General features: G+C 37.1%; 1 protein-coding gene across 4 annotated transcripts; it reads left to right on the top strand.

Annotated features, from left to right (window-relative positions):
- Window positions 1-134: 134 nt before the first annotated feature.
- Window positions 135-18051, top strand: ankef1a (ankyrin repeat and EF-hand domain containing 1a). 4 transcript variants are annotated; one of them, XM_026290892.1, is made up of 11 exons: window positions 135-405; window positions 895-1253; window positions 1667-1866; window positions 2048-2197; window positions 2336-2459; window positions 3089-3917; window positions 4344-4570; window positions 4846-5015; window positions 5869-6009; window positions 7909-8064; window positions 16914-18051. In XM_026290892.1, the coding sequence occupies exons 2-10, from the start codon at window positions 902-904 to the stop codon at window positions 8059-8061; spliced, it is 2346 nt and encodes a 781-aa protein (XP_026146677.1). In that variant the 5' UTR covers window positions 135-405; window positions 895-901; the 3' UTR covers window positions 8062-8064; window positions 16914-18051. The 4 variants fall into 4 exon arrangements, with proteins under 4 accessions (XP_026146677.1, XP_026146676.1, XP_026146678.1 ...); XM_026290891.1 differs by having other exon boundaries at window positions 887-1253; XM_026290893.1 differs by lacking the exon at window positions 16914-18051 and adding an exon at window positions 10402-11079 and having other exon boundaries at window positions 887-1253.
- Window positions 18052-18063: the final 12 nt, after the last annotated feature.

The following is an 18063-nucleotide window of genomic DNA, read 5'->3' as shown; positions in this document are numbered from 1 at the left end:
GATAACATTAAATTATGCATGACTTCGACTTAATGGCGAGAGAACCATATCCAATGTGAGCAGGGCGCGAGGAAGCCTCTCTTTGTGATAGATGTCACTTACTGTCACTCATACAAAAAGTTACTCACACGCTTGAAGACATTGCCATGAAAACTGATACGCCGTTTCTCGTCAGCTACTCAACCCAGGTCAAGTGATCACGTAAAACTGCGGTAATTCTATTTTAGGCCGCTTCTAATAAAAAAGAGGCGGGGACAATGAGGAGGAATTTACTTCTTGAAGAAGCTTTTTAAGAGTTTACGGCGTGCTGTTGCCATAGAGACACACAACGAGAACAGAGAGACGAACGCTTGGAAACAATGTAACGTACTGAACATAACTGTGGATTTCAGAACGCAGAAACAGGTAAGGAAGTCCGATTGTTTTTTGACATCGAATGTAGTCTTGTAAAACGTGTTTACTAGATAAAAGCTATATTGTTACCAACTTAAAAATCTCCAAATGAAGGTGCAAAAAATACCCCTTAGTTAAATCGGGTCCCCAAATTATCACACAAAGTTGTTTTTTTATCGAATATTCTTGGAGGAACATTATTTGCATAAAAAGAAATGTGTTTGTAATGAAAAATCATGTAAATATTAAAATCTGATTACAGTTGCTTTTTATGCATTACATTATTACATACACAATGGAACTAAATTATTCACAGTTTACTGTTTCATATAATGTTCTTTTATTTATTTTAAATTTTCCTTTCTAAAGGAACCTAATTTCAGCCATGTTGTGCCCTACTATTACACCTTAACATTGATTAAATCTCAAGTGAAATGCATTCAAAGAAAAATAGGGGGTGGGGGTCTACAAATGCTACCATTGTTAATTTTAGTTTTTCAGGTTCATCATGTCATGCACCCTGGCCAAGGGCAGGCTTGAAGTTTTGCAGATCTATCGGCTACTGCAGTGCGTCCAGGATGGAGATAAGCTGTACATAGAGAAATTAATCAGCATGGGTGTTCGGGATCTCATAAATCTCACTGAGCCACATGAGGGGAACGGTGTCCTGCACCTGGCATCGGTGGGCAACAAACCCGACATGCTGGAGTTCCTCATAGCTCAAGGTGCCCGTCCAGACATTCAGGACAGGAGGGGGAGGACACCCCTGATGCTGGCCGCAGAGCTCGGATATGATGGAATCGTGTCTCTACTGGCCAAAAACAACGCAGACATGAAACTTGTAGACAAAGAGGGGAAAGGTAATTTTTTATTATTTTAATTTATTATATAATTTAACTGCCACTTTTTATCAATTGCTGTCTATATAAACATGCATGCAACTGCTATAATTATCTGTCAGTGCCAGGTCCAATATCAATATACTGTATAGACTTTATCTGTAAATACTTAATTTTATTTATCAATATACAATATTTCTCTTTCTCTCTAGGTTTAGATATTAAGGCTTCCTGTATTTTATACCTTACCAACAGTTATTCTTCATAAGACAATTTGACAGCAACCACATAGTCAACAGGGATCATCAATGGCTGGCAGTATCCTGCCATTTTGGAGATTTACTGTATGCAGATCTAATTACAGATCAGGGCACATCCAGTCAAACTAGTGTGTAAACCGATCTGAGTAATCCGTACTTTGGCTTCCCTCCCAGGCTTGCTTTTCTACTGCATCCACCCTACCAAAAGACACATGCGCTGCCTCCAGGTGGCCCTTAACGGCAATGCAGATGTCAACAATGTTTCAGACACTGGGATGCCAGTGTTCCTGCTGGCCTGCGAACAAGCTCAGGACTGTGAAGGAATGTGTCTCAGTATCCTAGAAAGAGGTGCAGACCCCAATGCTAAAAATCAGGTTTGAAAACATTGTATAATTGAGAAATGGACTCCAAAATTAATTGAATGTGTACTTGCAGAGTACTTCAGATCTTGTATATTTGAAGTGTATGTGAATATATTCGTACACACACACACAAGCTCAAAATTGCTGATGGGTCGGTGTTTGCATTATTGAGTCTGTGTGTATGATATCCCAGGATACTGGTCGGACAGCTCTGATGGAGGCCACCAGAGCAGGAGCAATAGATCTTGTGAGAGCCATTCTCAAGAAAGGAGGAAATGTTAATGCCTTGGATAAGAAGCAATTCCATGCAGCTCACTTTGCCGCTGAAAGAGGCTTCTTTGAAGTAAGCATCACTTCTGTTGTTGTTTAACAATTATATAAAAGAGTGATGAGATTTGTTGTTATTGAATGAAACTTTCCTAGCATTTAGCTGTACGCCTACTTATTTCTCTAATAATCTCTCATTACTGCTGTTTTCCAGATCATTACGGTGTTGTCTGGATATGCAGCAGACTTTGGAGCGGTAACATCAGAGGGGGATACACCTCTGCACTTCGGTGCTTCTGGGGGCTACACAGATTGCTGCAGGTTTTTAGCTCAAAGAGGTAAATCAATTTATTTTAAGTCAAACAGAATCATTTAAACGGGGGAGAATGGCTGCTTACTATTTTTCTGAGCAGATTGCTGTAAATTCTCAATGAAAAAATGATATCAATAGTAAAACAACTGACCATACCTGAAAACAACACAATAAGGTATAATTCTCTGTGTTTTTTATATTTTTTATTTTTATTTTTGTACATTTACTTTAGTTAGTCATTTTTTTAAGAAAGATTATTTTCCTTTTATTACATGCACCATATTTATTCACATAAACCTGGCTATTGTCAACAAAAGAGAAGCTTTAAGGTCCCACTTGGGGTTTCCTCTGAAAATTAAGAAATTAAGTAATTTTACATTGTTATTATATTATTTTTCTTAAATTAATTGATTTTATAATATTATAGTATTTCTTGTTTTGTTTAAAAAATATTTAGTAATAATTATAATAATTAAAAATGTGCAACCCTCCCAAAAATTAAGAGGGCAATATTTATTAAAAAAATCACAATTCGATTTTTCCCAAATCCTGCAGCCCTACCATAAATGCAGTCATGCTTTTTGATATGGAGCAAGCTGAACTTGAATTGAAATATTATATTTGATGCCTTAAAGATTCAAATTCCTACTTTAGGATGCAATCCCAAACTGAAGAATCAAGAAGGTCTGCTTCCCCGTCAGATTGCTAAGGACTGTGGTCACAAAGCCACCGTCAAAGAGCTAAAGAAGGCTGAACGACTGCATGGAAAGTTCTCAAAAGGAGCAGGTGGCACAAATGAACCATGGGCTCTGACGCTTCACGACTGGTCTCATGAAAATGAGAGTGCACTGAGAAGTGCTTTTGAGTCAGCATCAGATGGCTACATGGGAATAGAAATGGTGTCCAGAATGACATTTGTGTCTGTCCTTCAGGACCTTCACACTCATCTAGATGATAAACAAATTCATGCTCTTCTGCTTGCTCTCGATAAGAGAAGAGAAGGCTTTATAAATATAAGTGATTTTCTAAAAGGTCTCAAATATCTTCCAAAGACATATGTTATGGCTTCTTATGGGCCTAAGAAGAAGAAGGCAACCAAGGCAGGAAAGACCAAAAAGGCTAAATTCAATGCACCTATGCCCATCTGCACTGTCCCGCCTGATTTCATTCATCGGCGTGAAGATGGTGGACCACCACATTTTATGATTGAAAGCTACCAGCATGCCACAGATACCCACAGATATGACCGGGACCATCGACCAGGGCACCCTATCGAAGATGATACAGCATGGTACATCGATGAGCCCGAAAAGATATACATAAATATGAACTACTGTGTTAAAACAGGAGATATTGAGTCTCTCAGGTTGGCACTCAGCCAAAAGATTCCTGTAGATGTGAAAGATCGCTTCTACAAGACACCACTTATGGCTGCATGCGCAAGTGGGAACTACGAAGTGGCAAAGTTCCTTCTTGATAATGGGTAAGTTTAATTAAGTTTAATGTACTTAAAATAATTGACTTAATAGAATATCAAGTTCACCCAAAATGGTGATTTACTCACCTATTGTCATTCCAAATCTGTATGATTTTTTTCTTCTTCTGCAGAACGTTAAAGATATTTTGAAGAATGTTGGTAACCAAACAGTTGTGGTTCCCATTGACTTAGAAATCAATGAGAAATACAATAGAAGTCAATGGGAATCGAAACTGTTTGGTTACCAACATTCTTTAAATGATCTTCTTTCATGTTCTACAGAGGACAGAAGGTCATACAGGTTTGGAATGTCATGAGAGGGAGTAAATTATGAAGTAATGACTATCCTTCTAAATTAATCAATTAAAGCACATTTACATTGGCATATGTATACACGTAAAAAATGATATCCAAATGATAATCTCACCGCAGGGCTGATGTGAATGCATGTGATCAGTTCAGTTGGACACCTCTCCATCACGCCTGTCATGCAGGACAGCTGGACATCATACAGTTGCTGCTGGAGGCGGGAGCTTCTGTGGACCCGCCTGCCCTCAATGGAGCCACTCCCCTAATGAGAGCCATTGAGAGCTGTAGACCGTCCTGTGTAGAGTACCTCATCAAAGCTGGAGCCAAGGTCAATGCAGCAAATAAGACAGGTACAGTTCCCTTTCTAGAAAAGAACTCTTATAATACAACTTCAACATCTGATAGATCACACATCTATTTAAGTGTGCAACCTGTGAACACCTTTTTCTATTCCACAACCATCTTAGTGCAGACACAGTTTTTTCATAATTCCCACAATGCCACATCAGTTTTGCTGGAGGACTCTTTATGAACACCCTGATTTACAGTGCATTAAACCTCTGAGACTGATCAACTTTGGCTCTGCTGTCATTTGAGTCAGGAACTTTTAATCTTTTAATTGCAGAGCAAAACTGCTTGGATGTTGCCCACGCTTATGCAGACTTCAGGGTGGTGGATTTGATCCAGGCTAAGATTAATACGCTACCCAGACCTAAGGAGAATAAGAAGCCCCAGCCTGTCAGAGTCCTCCGCAAACTAACACCAGCCTCAACCCCTGGATCTTTAAAAGAAAAGGTAGAACAAGTGTACTGTATGTGACTCAACATATTTATTTGGCATATCCACAATCCAATCACTTCCTGACAAAATCAAGCCCAAGTCCTTTATTTTTTCTTCATCAAGAAGCTATTTTACTCAGCTATGTATTAAGTATTGAATTAAAACTTAAACAATAACATGAGAACATATATAAATATTATTTCCCCTTTCATAAGATTTTTTTCATAGGTTTTTTTTGGTTTGATTCAGTACTACAGTAGTCCGGGATTTTATACTGACACCAATGGCATGGATAAACAGCATCAATGATGCTATTATGTAAATGTGCTATTCATTAATTTTTATCCATGATAAATTTATCCTGCCAACAGAAGTATTTCAGAGTGGGATTATTGATGCAAAATCAAAATTCTTCCTTATGTAGAAATATGTTTTTTACATTGGTGTTTTTTCATTGTTCCCCACATCTGTCTGTAATGTGACCTTGGGTTTTAGAATGGTGCCTATGAAAAAAAAATATATTATTAATATTTTTCACTACATATTTGTCAAGTACTATTCACAGTAATTCTAATTTTAAAATTGCTGTGTCATTTCAAATATAAAATTGGAACAGCATACTGTGAGCTGTGATCAAAACCATCTGGTATGGGAAATGGGATGACACAGCAAATGAAAACCCAAGCAAAGAGTAAGTAAATGAATCCAGACGTGTCACATTACCCCCCCAACAAGGCCTTGGCGACTTTGTGACTCGTTAGTGTGGACAGGGAAACCCCGCTGAACATTTGTTGAAAGTCACACCATTGTCAATGTGTCATCACGTCCACTGTATCTTGATTACGGTGTTGGTGCTTTATCTTCTCAGCAGGGCACCGTTCCCACTCCTACAGCCTCCTCGAACTCAGCAGTCAAGAAAGCAATGAAGAAGGACAGTGTTATCGTGCACAGCGCTCAGATCACTACCGGCAAGCTCAACAAATTGGACATCAGTTTTGTGCCAAGAACGGTAAGCCGGACACCATTCATAAGTATAAACACAGAGAAATTTGCCTCATGAACTAATAATAAAAGATGTTTTTAAGGACAAAACAGTGTTCACATAGATGTCATGCTCTTATTTTACTGATCATTTAATGAATCAACATACAGTAGTTATGTCTCCGTATTAGGGCTGTACACAAACAACACATTACAAGCAAATTACATATTACACATTTTCAGATGCATTTTATGCAGAACCTATCTATCTACCTATTTATCTATCTACAAACCCGATTCCAAAAGATTTGGGACATTGTACAAATTGTGATTAAAAACAGAATGCAATGATGTGGAAGTTTAAAATTTTAATATCTTATTCAGAATACAACATAGATGACATATCAAATGTTTAAACTGAGAAAATGTATAATTTTAAGGGGAAAATAAGTTGATTTTAAATTTCATGGCATCAACACATCAAAAAAAAAGTTGGGAAAAGGCCAAGTTTGCCACTGTGTGGCATCCCCTCTTCTTTTTATAACAGTCTGCAAACGTCTGGGGACTGAGGAGACAAGTTGCTCAAGTTTAGGAATAGGAATGTTGTCCCATTCTTGTCTAATACAGGCTTCTAGTTGATCAACTGTCTTGGGTTTTCTGTGTCTGATCTCCCTCTTTATGATGCACCAAATGTTTTCTATGGGTGAAAGATCTGGACTGCAGGCTGGCCATTTCAGTACCCGGATCCTTCTTCTATGCAGCCATGATGTTGTAATTGATGCAGTATGTGTCTGGCATTGTCATGTTGGAAATGCAAGGTCTTCCCTGAAAGAGACGATGTCTGGATGGAATATGTTGTTCTAGAACTTGGATATACCTTTCAGCATTGATGGTGCCTTCCCAGATGTTTAAGCTGCCCATGCCACATGCACTCATGCAACCCCATACCATCAGAGATGCAGGCTTCTGAACTGAGCGCTGATAACAACTTGGGTTGTCCTAGTCCTCTTTAGTCTGGATGACATAGCATCCCAGTTTTCCAAAAAGAACTTCAAATTTTGATTCGTCTGACCACAGAACAGTTTTCCACAGTCCATTTTAAATGAGCCCTGGCCCAGAGAAAACGTCTGCGTTTCTGGATCATGTTTAGATATGGCTTCTTTTTTCTTTTAAAAGCCAGCAACGTCTAATTGTGTTCACCGACAATGTTTTCTGGAAGTATTCCTGAGCCCATGTTGTGATTTCCATTACAGTAGCATTCCTGTATGTGATGCAGTGCCGTCTAAGGGCCTGATGATCACGGGCATCCAGTATGGTTTTCCGGCCCTGACCCTTACGCACAGAGGTTGTTCCAGATTCTCTGAATCTTCAGATGATATTACGCACTGTAGATGATGATAACTTCAAACTCTTTGCAATTTTTCTCAGAGATACTCCTTTCTGATATTGCTCCACTACTTTTTGCCGCAGCATTGGGGGAATTGGCGATCCTCTGCCCATCTTGACTTCTGAGAGACACTGCCACTCTGAGAGGCTCTTTTTATACCCAATCATGTTGCCAATTGACCCAATAAATTGCATATTGGTCCTTCAGCTGTTCCTTATATGTACATTTAACTTTTCCGCACTCTTATTGCTACCTGTCCCAACTTTTTTTGGAATGTGTAGCTCTCATGAAATCCAAAATGAGCCAATATTTGGCAGGGCATTTCAAAATGTCTCACTTTCAACATTTGATATGCTATCTACTGTATATTCTATTGTGAATAAAATATATGTTTATGAGATTTGTAAACTATTCCATTCCTTTTTTACTCAATATGTACAGTGTCACAATTTTTCTATCTGTCTGTCTGTCTATCTGTGCAGATGAGCAAATTTATTTTCATTGGGCTATGATATCCGTTGTTCTTGATATTTGTTGTAGACGTGGCAAAATCAGCTGACCACCACTGAGCTGATGGATAGGAAAGCAAGGAGAAGGCAGCGTTTCAGTTTTGATGTGGACTTTGATGACTTCAAGATGCCATTCAATAAAAACATTCAGAAAAAGTCAGCGGAGTTTGAGCTCACTGACTGAAAGGTAAAGACCTTGTCTTGTTTGAAATCAAAATGTAGAAAAATCATTGCTTGCTATGGCAAACACTGTTATTATTATTGCACATTTTTGGATTACGGATTTGCACAGACACCACAGAACAGAAGAAATGAACTTTGGCATGTCCCATTACTTTTTATTAAGAGATCACACAAACAATTTCCACCTGGCAGATAATAAAATGGACAGGAAATCCCATAAAAACAGGGACCTGAGCCATCTAGACACCATGGGTCAGATTCTCAACAATTTTCTTATGAAGTCAAGAAATGTATTTAGACCAATTTTAAAAAGTTTGTAAGGATGTAAGTGAAATTCTTGAAAAATTGGTAAGAAGTTCTTAAATATCTTCTTAAGATCTTCTCAGATGAGCACATGGCATTTTATATACAGTAGTTATTTTGCGCTGAATTCTAATGACAATAATGTTGTAATCATAAAATTAAAAACTAGGTCCCTATTTAAGTCAACTTTGCAGTTGTTACTGTTTTAAAATTTAGCAAAAAGTCAATACACACATGATAATACCTAATCAGTGTTTACATTATCAATTATTTTTGTCACTTCAGAGTACTTGTGCACATCCTTTGTAAAAGTAATATGCATTACAAGTAGCTAATGTTATGCTTAATTTAAACAACCCAATAAACACTTTGGGGATTTAAGACATTTAAGTTTAAGTTCAATCTTACTTAATGAGGTTATTTACATTTTTTAAGTATATTCTTTTCAGTAACTCTAATTCTTCTAAAATTTGCCTTTAGAACAATCAAGATAAGAATATTTTTCAAACAAAAGGTTTATGGGGATGCAAAATATTCTTAACGTATTCTTAAGTTAAAAAATAAGGAGAAAATAAGAGTTGCAAAAGATTTTATTTAATTTAATGTTTTGTGAATCCTGCCCCAAATTCTAATACAGATATGAGGTCAGCTGGCAATCACTCAGAACATCTTGGCAACCTGATAGCAACACTCTGGCAACCTTCCAAAATGCCTTAGAATCATAGCTTCAAAAATTTCCATGGGCATCAGCACTTTAGTTTAGGTAACAATCTAACATACAGTGTGTTTTATGCTGTAGTTACTCTGGGATTAGTACCACATGTCTCATGGCTGTTTCTCTTTCATCTAAGAGAGGGAGGTACGTTAAGTAAGACTGATTATACGAGGCAGAGATGAGAGCTGCTGCCTACGTGCTGGCATGCAGTTTGTCTCCTCCATGTCTCAGCATCTGTCAGGCATGCTGAGTACAGGCCTTTCACCACAGGCAATGCTGTGCAAAACCCCTCATGTTGTTTATCTCAGAAAACCCAGCGATTCTATCCACATGCTTTAACAAGAATCGGATACATTAACTGCTGATTAACAATGTCTGGAATAGTTATAGTAGATATGTGTGATTGAAACCGACTAGTAGAAAGACTTGCAGTTAAATCTGTTTTTATTTTCTATGCTTCACAGACTGAAGTGAAGTGCACCAGTTATTGATGGCCTCAGAGCAGATTCTAGATTCTTTCTGCTACAAGGAAATGCACCACTTTTTGCACCTTTTTATTGCACGGTTCTCTGTTTGGCCATCAGATGGCGCAACAGTGTTTACATACGAACAGTGTCTGTTTCGGATGGCTGTTCTAAGATCCTCAGGGACTCTGGTGTTACATCTCAGCACAGTACTGCAAAATGGCAGCCCAAACATCTGTGATTGTGTAGAGTCGAATTTTGAACTCTCTTAAAATATCATAAGTTTCATTCAAAATTTACAGGTACAGATTGTATGTGTTATGAATCGTAGCTGCCATTGAAAGTCTTTTTCCATAAACAGTCTCTCTGATTTATTCCCTCATGTATTCTGTTAAAAAATCAATAGAAATGTTCTTGTGGTATAGAAATAAATATGCACAATAAACCAACGTAACAACGCATTTACTGTAACCGCAGAATCAGTAAGCTCTGTTTAAAATGTCAACAGTGGCGTCTGAAAAACAGAGATAAGGTGTTTTGTATTTGTACAACGTGGATCTGATTAAATGCGCCCATGTCTGCTGATACCAGCTTTTACCACTGAATTAGATCATTAGATTGCTTTGCCTTCAAGGTCTGTTGGGGATGGTTACATAACAAAATAAATGGTCAAAACCAACAGCTATAAATCAAGGCTACTGAAACTATGGGGTTTACACATATCCATTTGGTATCCAATCAGATTATAGAGAATTTATGTCGCTTATCAGAGACTGTTACTAGCAACTGTGAGATATATATATGGATTTTTGTTAATGCATGTTTATCTAAATCAAAATTTTTGACTGTTTGTTTACAGAGGCTGAGAAAGAGACAACAAAAGAGCAAACATGAGAGTGGTAGAGAGAGATAGATGGGGGGCGCCTTGGAGAGTTAGTACGTCAGAGAGCAAGAAGGACAGGGCGAATGAAAGCAATAGCGTGAGTGTGAATCCGTCGATGACATTCATCCCTGTAGATGTGGGTAACGACACAGAGCAGTGTGGGGTGAGACAGGGATGGAAATGGAGGAGTGAATTTTTAATAAAATCAATGCTCTCAGCTTCAGTGTAAACAAGATCTTTCAAGAGTGATGAGCATGCACATGCTAATTGTGTTTTCATGTGCAGAAGTGTCTGCATTTATGCATGAATGTCAATTAAACTCCATTGATGTTATTTTTCATCATAATACTAGTGTACATTGTTGAATTTAATAGGCTTTGTAATGACTACAATTAATATACACTGTTGGTCAAAATAGAAAAAAGTTAGATACATTGCCTTCCATAAGTGTTGGTATTAGCAGTGACCAAATTGCTTTGTTCAACGTGTAGTCAAGACATTTGCAAATATGATTAAAAGATGAATATAAGACAAAACTACAGAATGTCACATTTTATTATTAGCTGTTTTAATACATATGTTTACCAATAAAAGGACAGCACTTTCAGAGTTCAGCCCATTATTTGATGTGAGCATACAGTAAGTACTGGGACAGTTGAATTTATGGCAGATGTTAAAGATTAAAAGCTATTATTTTGTTGCAGATCCCTTGCGTGCAATCAGAGCAGTGAGTCTGTGACTGATGGACATCATCAGACTCTTGGTCTTATGCTTTGAAATGCTTTTTTCCAGCACTTAATGCATCCATTTCCAACTGTTGCATGTTTTGGGGAGTTTCTGCCATTAGACGGCCCTTCCAAATTCATCCTGCTACTGTCATCATACATTAAGTCATCATTAAAATTGAGAGGGCCTGTTCCAAAGACAGCCATGCATGCCCATGCAATGACACCACCTCCACCAAGCTTTACAGATGCACCTGTATGATTAGGATAATTTGCAGTTCCCTTTTTTCTCCACACTTTTGCTTTCCATTCACTTAATAAGGTTCATCTTTGTCTCATCTGTCCATAAATCTCTGTTCCAAAACTCTACTGGCTTTTGCACACTCTAATCACTCTAGCCTTTCTATTTTTGGTGCTGATCAGATGTTTGCATCTTGCTGTGTAGCTTCTGTAATTCTGTGTCAAATTCTCCTGCGTACTGTAGATTGACAGAGCATCACCCCAGCTTTCTTTTATGATTTGTTTGTCATCAACTGCTGTTGTTTTTCTCAGCTGATCAGGCCATTGTTGGTTGCTGATGGTGCCGATGGTTTCCAAACTCTTGATTTCTACATGTCCTTTTTTTTTCAATAGCTCTAATTGATTTGCTCTTTTCTTTTAGCATCCAAATTGCTTGCTTTTCTCTTAAAGTCAGCTCCCTTGTCTTCATCCTGGTTTGTGTGGGTCGTCATCAAATGCAAGACTTGAATGCAGAAGCAATGGATATAACTGATACAACACATTCCCTGCTTTTAATATCTGAATGCAACATAACACAGCTGATCACTTAGAAAGACCTGTGAGGCAACTGTTCCAATATTTATGCTCACATCAAATAGAGGGATAAAACTCTACAAGTGCTGATCTTCTCAGCATATTGGAATGATTCTGAAAGATTCAGGAATAATTTAAATATATATACACACACACACACAAAATTCACGGTTCGGTTCAATATGGCACAGTAGTTCATGGTTCGGTTCGTTACAGGGGGAATTGCTTACGTCACAATGTTTCTGTTTTAAACCATGAAGGCGAGCCAATGGATATCTCACACAAGCAACGTGCAAACTTTAAGCAAGAGTTATGCCTGTAAACGTCTTAATATAAGTCAATTTACTACACAAAAATTAAAAACAAAATGACAGAGTAGTGTCAGAGCTTTCAGCATCTGATGCCGCATATTCTCTCGGAGACGACGAGATGAATCTTCTTCAACATATGCTGATAATGGTATATAGCTAACTCTTAATTTATTCCCATAATATTTCTAATATTGCATAGTAAAAAAAAAAAAAATTATAAGAAACATATTTTATGTTAAACAGGTTGTTTTTGAAAGTTGGTGCTAGAAAAAAAAACTTTTTATTTCATTTATTTTTATTGCTGACTGCATGTAAATCATTGTGTAATAGTCCTGAATTAAAATAACTAAAAAAAAAAAACCTTCTTAATTGATGAGAATATATATAACTTAATCTTTTGTTATCCTGGCAGCACATCAGTTATTTGGTCATTATTGCGGGGGAAATTAATTGTAATTTTCATTTAATAGGCCTAATAAAAGTAACTTCATAATAATAATAATAATAATAATAGGCCTGATAAAAATAAGTATTTAACAGGCATAAATTAATTGGAAATGCCAAATATCTTAATATTGCCAACAATTGATGTTTTTGACAATATCTCTGGCTATTGTCGGTAAAAGATCATCTTGTGACGCACCCAGAAAGGGGAGGTTATCGCAGGGCAGACAGTACATTGCCTGTTACGTCATTTGGTCTGCCTTGCTGAGCGCAGTCACTCTGAGGACATCATATTTCACACACTTTAAGCTGTTTGATTTTCCAAATGTAATAGGATTAGTCCAACGAATCGAATCATTAAGTTTGTATTGCGCACGAACTGAAAACCCATGTACCGTATATATATATATATATATATATATTATATATATGCCTGCCCCGTCCACTTGTTTTCTGGGTTGAAAGTCTTCCTTGCAGCACTGCAGTGCTTCTACTCATACACACCCCCACACCGAGCTTACTCAGCATTCTACTTCCTCCTGGGACCAAGGGGAGACACAGAGCTCTGGCCAGGCTTGGCCTGCACTGTGTTTGTGGTTTATTTAGTGCCTGTCACAGCTCTGCCCCACTGCCAGAGGCCACTGTTCTGAACATAGCCGACTGGGTCTGTCCTGACTCAGAGTTAAGATTCTCTTGCAGACCACTAATTCTCAGTTCAGGGACTGAGAATCTGCATGCACTTAACTAGGCACAGAAAAGTGATATAAACATAGTTATTAGTGCTGTTACAATATCACAGGGACTGTGAATTAAAGTTTTATTAGGTCTGCCGAATACGCTCTGACTGTTTTATCGTAATAAGTCCCCGGATGCTTGTATACTGCAACTTTCTTACACATAACTGGTGAAGGGTACAGTCTGTCATTCGCAATAATACAGGTGATTACTGGTTTATTAGGTTCATTCTTGTAAGGTGAAGGAACGTGGAGATGTTTACAACCTGTGAAGCAGCACTTAAAATACTGCTAATATGGAAAAAAACATTAACATTAATTAAAGCATTAATTAAAACTGGACACACAGGCTGCATTTATTTGATAAAAATATAGTAAAAACATTGTGAAATATAAATACCATTTAAATTAACTTTTTATCTTTTTAAATATACTTTAGTTATTTACAGCATTATATATATATATATATATATATATATATATATATATATATATATATATATATATATATATATATACACACACACACAAAGTTCTGTCATGAAATTCTAGATGGCACAGTCCGAAAGATCTAACTCAATATGACATAATGACATTCTCGCCCCCTACAGATTCGGCTAGGTATACATCCGCGCTAAAATATCAAGGTGAAAGTCATCATAGCTCGCGTGGTATAGACCCAGCTCCCAACCTAACTTTGAGAATAGATTAATGGCGATAAATTATTTTTCGCCCGATAAGAGTCTCACGTTAACGCAGCACGTTAATGCCGATAACAGCCCACCATATATATATTCCTGCGACATCAATTGAATTTCAACTCAGATCAAAGATTAGGCACAGTGGTGTCTCTAAAAATAATAATCTTTCAAGTACCAAAAACAGTTCTGGTTTTCACAGAGAGATTTTCCTAACAGCAGCTTTAAGAAGAGTAAGGGATTGTTTTGGTTTGATTGCCTTACTCAAGTTCTCCTCCCAAGGAGAAGTGTACAATTTCAGTCGATATAATACGATGGCAGAAATTCAAGTACCTTGCTGTTGAGCATTTTTCTGCAATTAGACTTTGCATTTGGCATCTATTCTTTGTAGCATGGTCTTTTTGCCCACTGAACACTTTTTTTTCTTGCTGCCCTTAGTTTATTTTCATACCCACCCAGGGAAACTTGATAAAACAACAAATGCAGACACAAAAAAACGTTTCCAGGATTCTTCCATTAGTTTTAAAATTGACAAGAAATAGTCTCAAAACTAATTCCACTGAAGATTCAGTAACACAGTGAGTAATGTAATCACCACAATGGTCATTTAGCATTTGAATCAGGCATATGCAAGAGCGCTGTTGAGGATGGCAGACTTTAATGTTTAATCTCACAACCAGATGCTGAGAGGAAATAAATTATATTGTTTTGTTGCCTTTCCCAGCAGTCTGTGAAAAAGCAATTTTTTATAATATCACTAATGTATGACTGTGCTGTAGTCTGGTCTAATGCACTGGGGTTGAGCGGCATGCAGTGTTGAAGTAAGTGCCCATATATCAGTGACAGGGTTCAGAGGCTGAGAGCGTTGAGCTGAGAGCATGGAGCTGAGCACTTCGGAGCCAGCAGGGTGAAGCTGGCAGAGATCTGCTCTGCACTCCATCGATCTGGTCGAGCTGGAGTGGGTCATGGTTTCAGCACAAGGCAGCTTCATTTTCACTGCAGTGGAGGCGCCTGCTGTTCTAAACACACACGCACACAGTCTTGCATAGTTGGAAGCTGCAGTTCATTAAGCTGCAGAAGGCACAGAGGTACTAGTTCCCTCTGAGCAGCCCTTAAGGGTAAGATCTGCCAGTAACACCCTGGAAACATAAAAATGCTGCATCAGCTCTGCAGGAGATACTGTATGAATGGCAGGCATCAGACAAGACTGTCTGGGTCCAGGTTGGTGCTCTAGAGCAGAGTTTCCTCATCATTCCATATATACTACTCAAGCACACAAATATGTAAAACAAGCATTCTTGCTAATAATTGGAAATCGAGGCGCCATTGCATCTGTTCAATGTCACATGACAGGAAATGCAATATACAATCACAATATTCAGTGTGTTGAATGTTATTCAATTTATAGTACAAGCCATTGTGACTCTTATGAAGCAGCTCTTTTTACTGAAGCAGAACCATCTTGAAATAACTTGTTAATGGTTTGAGTTAATGGTCACTGAATCATTCAGAACTGTTACTCTGAATTGACTCTCAGAGTGAATTCATAGCTTACAGCAAATTTTTTTTGTTATATAAGATTTAAATAAACAGTGAATCTGTGTACTGTGTGTCCTGTGATACACACTTTAGGTTCTTGAGACTGAAATTTGGTGGTAAAACTGTAAAGTAGGTGCATATTTGAACAATATTTCAATATTTCACTGTGTTTTAACGAACAGGTCGAAATATTCTTACAGAAAATAGAGTGAAATTTATATGGCATAAATACAATCACTACAAAGCCATAATGAACTAGGAACAAAACCTCTTTTAAGGCCTTATATGGAATGCTTTATTTCCCTCCCATATCCTCCCAATATTTTTAATCCATTTTAAATGTTAACTTTACCATTCTCTATTCTGATTTAATTCTTTTAAAAAAAGTCTAACTACTTTTCATACTTATCTTTCTTATTTTATCTATTTTCTTGCTATGTGTACAGCATTAAAGCTAACTGAGACTTGTTATAGCACTTATATATCATTGCTCTTTTGTTGTTTTTGATTTACTTCCATTGTCCTCATTTGTAATTCGCTGTGGATAAAAGCGTCTGCTAAATGACTAAATTTAAATGTAAATGTTAAAGGGATAGTTCCCCCAAAAAAGAAAATTCTGTCATTAATTACTCACCCTCTTGTTATTCCACATGAAAGAACTTCGTTCATCTTTATTTTTGTTTTCTTTGCACATAAAAATTCTTGTAGCTTTAAAAAATTAGGATTAAAGCATTGTGATGTCCCATGGACTATTTTAACGATATCTTCACTATGTTTCTGGACCTGGTAACATTGCAGTTGTGTTGCTGTCTATGGAGCATCAGAAAGCTTTAAATTCAACTTTAGTTTATCAGAAAGTATGTGCAATTAACTGAAATAATGAAACATTAACAACTAATTATTAAAAGTTAAAAATTATCTTAGTTTTTTTGTTTTATATTCTGCGCCACACATTCACACTGAGACACACCATACATGGGCTTCATATTTAAATAAAGTATTTTTGCATTGTAATATTCACAGACACTGACTAGTCCATATTGTTGTTCATACCATATATCATAATAGTGCCCTACTCTTCTGAAAAAAAAGTAATGAATTCTTTATTGGATTGTATATTAGGTTTCATTATAAAGGAACTGAAATGTGTTAAGATATTCACTACAAAAATAATGACATTCATTTCAAATACTTAATATTTTTTCTTAACTTTCTATTTTACAGGTTTAACTAAGAAAAAAGTACCACCAGGAACCTGCTTAAGCACCCTTGGTTGGGAAACACTGCCCTACAGAAACATATCAAAGCAAATGAATCAGAGTATAATTCATCAAATGTGTGTGCATTATGACACAATGTGGCTTGAGGAAATCCGTTTTTACCTCTTCATACGTTTTCTACTTGAACGTGAGCATCCCAGTGAAAAAAAACGAAGCTGCAGGTGACGCATGAAGAGAGAGAACCCCCATGTTTCCATGGCAACGTGCAGGTGAAGGCATCGAGGACTAATCTGGTGTTCGATCTATGAAGCTTAAGCATTGTTACAGTAGTCTTCGCTTAAATCCATCACACACACTCAATAACTTGTTTTCTACTGATGTCTCCACCTAATCCCAAAATGATAATGATCACAAGCAGTCACGTTTGACTCGCCAAACAGAACGCTGCACTACTCACAGCAGAGGGGGAGAAGAAAAGACTGAGCGAGAGACACAGCATTTATTGCCCTGTGTATGAGCCCTGAAAGACTGATAGCTTTTGCGACATGCTGCAATCTACCCCATTCCAAACATGAACACACAGATGTTAAAACAAAATGCAATCAGCTGAAAACTTTCATGCTGTAGAAAGATGCAAATCTGCACATTCTAACACTAGTTTTTGTTTTTGTTTTGTTTTATAAGGCCTGATGTCCTTATTTTGAAAGTGCGGCCATTACGTCTGCTCACTGGACACATCAGATGTAGTCATGCAGTAAGAACAACTCATCTGTTCCACGGTTCTTCCCATGATGCAAATGAGCAGATGATGCATCACTGCAAAAATCATTGTCTTAATTGGTATCTTTGCCATTTTCCAGTAAAAATGTAAACATCTTTGGAAAAAGATTAATTTACATGAGAAGCAGTGTTGTGCACCATTTAGAATTTAATACATATTTTTTCAAATTACATTTCTGAAGTTGAATTGAGGTAGAAAATAGTAGACAGAATTGCAATTCAAATAAATGTATATAACTAAGTTTTATTTCAAGACAAAATCTGAACTTGAAACAAGAAGTGGAATTGCAATTTGAATGAAAAAAAAGAAATTTGAAGAATTTTTTATAACTTTTATTTCTGGACAAATGAATTCGATCTGTCTGTCAAATTGA

The sequence above is a fragment of the Carassius auratus genome, chromosome 20, assembly GCF_003368295.1.
Source record: "Carassius auratus strain Wakin chromosome 20, ASM336829v1, whole genome shotgun sequence".
Lineage (NCBI taxonomy): Eukaryota > Metazoa > Chordata > Actinopteri > Cypriniformes > Cyprinidae > Carassius > Carassius auratus.
This window is presented reverse-complemented; position numbering and strand designations above follow the sequence as displayed.

Coding starts and splice junctions, on each gene's coding strand:
- ankef1a (XM_026290892.1), top strand. CDS start 902: ATGTCATGCACCCTGGCCAAGGGCAGGCTTGAAGTTTTGCAGATCTAT. Junction 2,198..2,335: donor CTGAAAGAGGCTTCTTTGAA/GTAAGCATCACT, acceptor GCTGTTTTCCAG/ATCATTACGGTGTTGTCTGG. Junction 3,918..4,343: donor AAGTTCCTTCTTGATAATGG/GTAAGTTTAATT, acceptor ATCTCACCGCAG/GGCTGATGTGAATGCATGTG.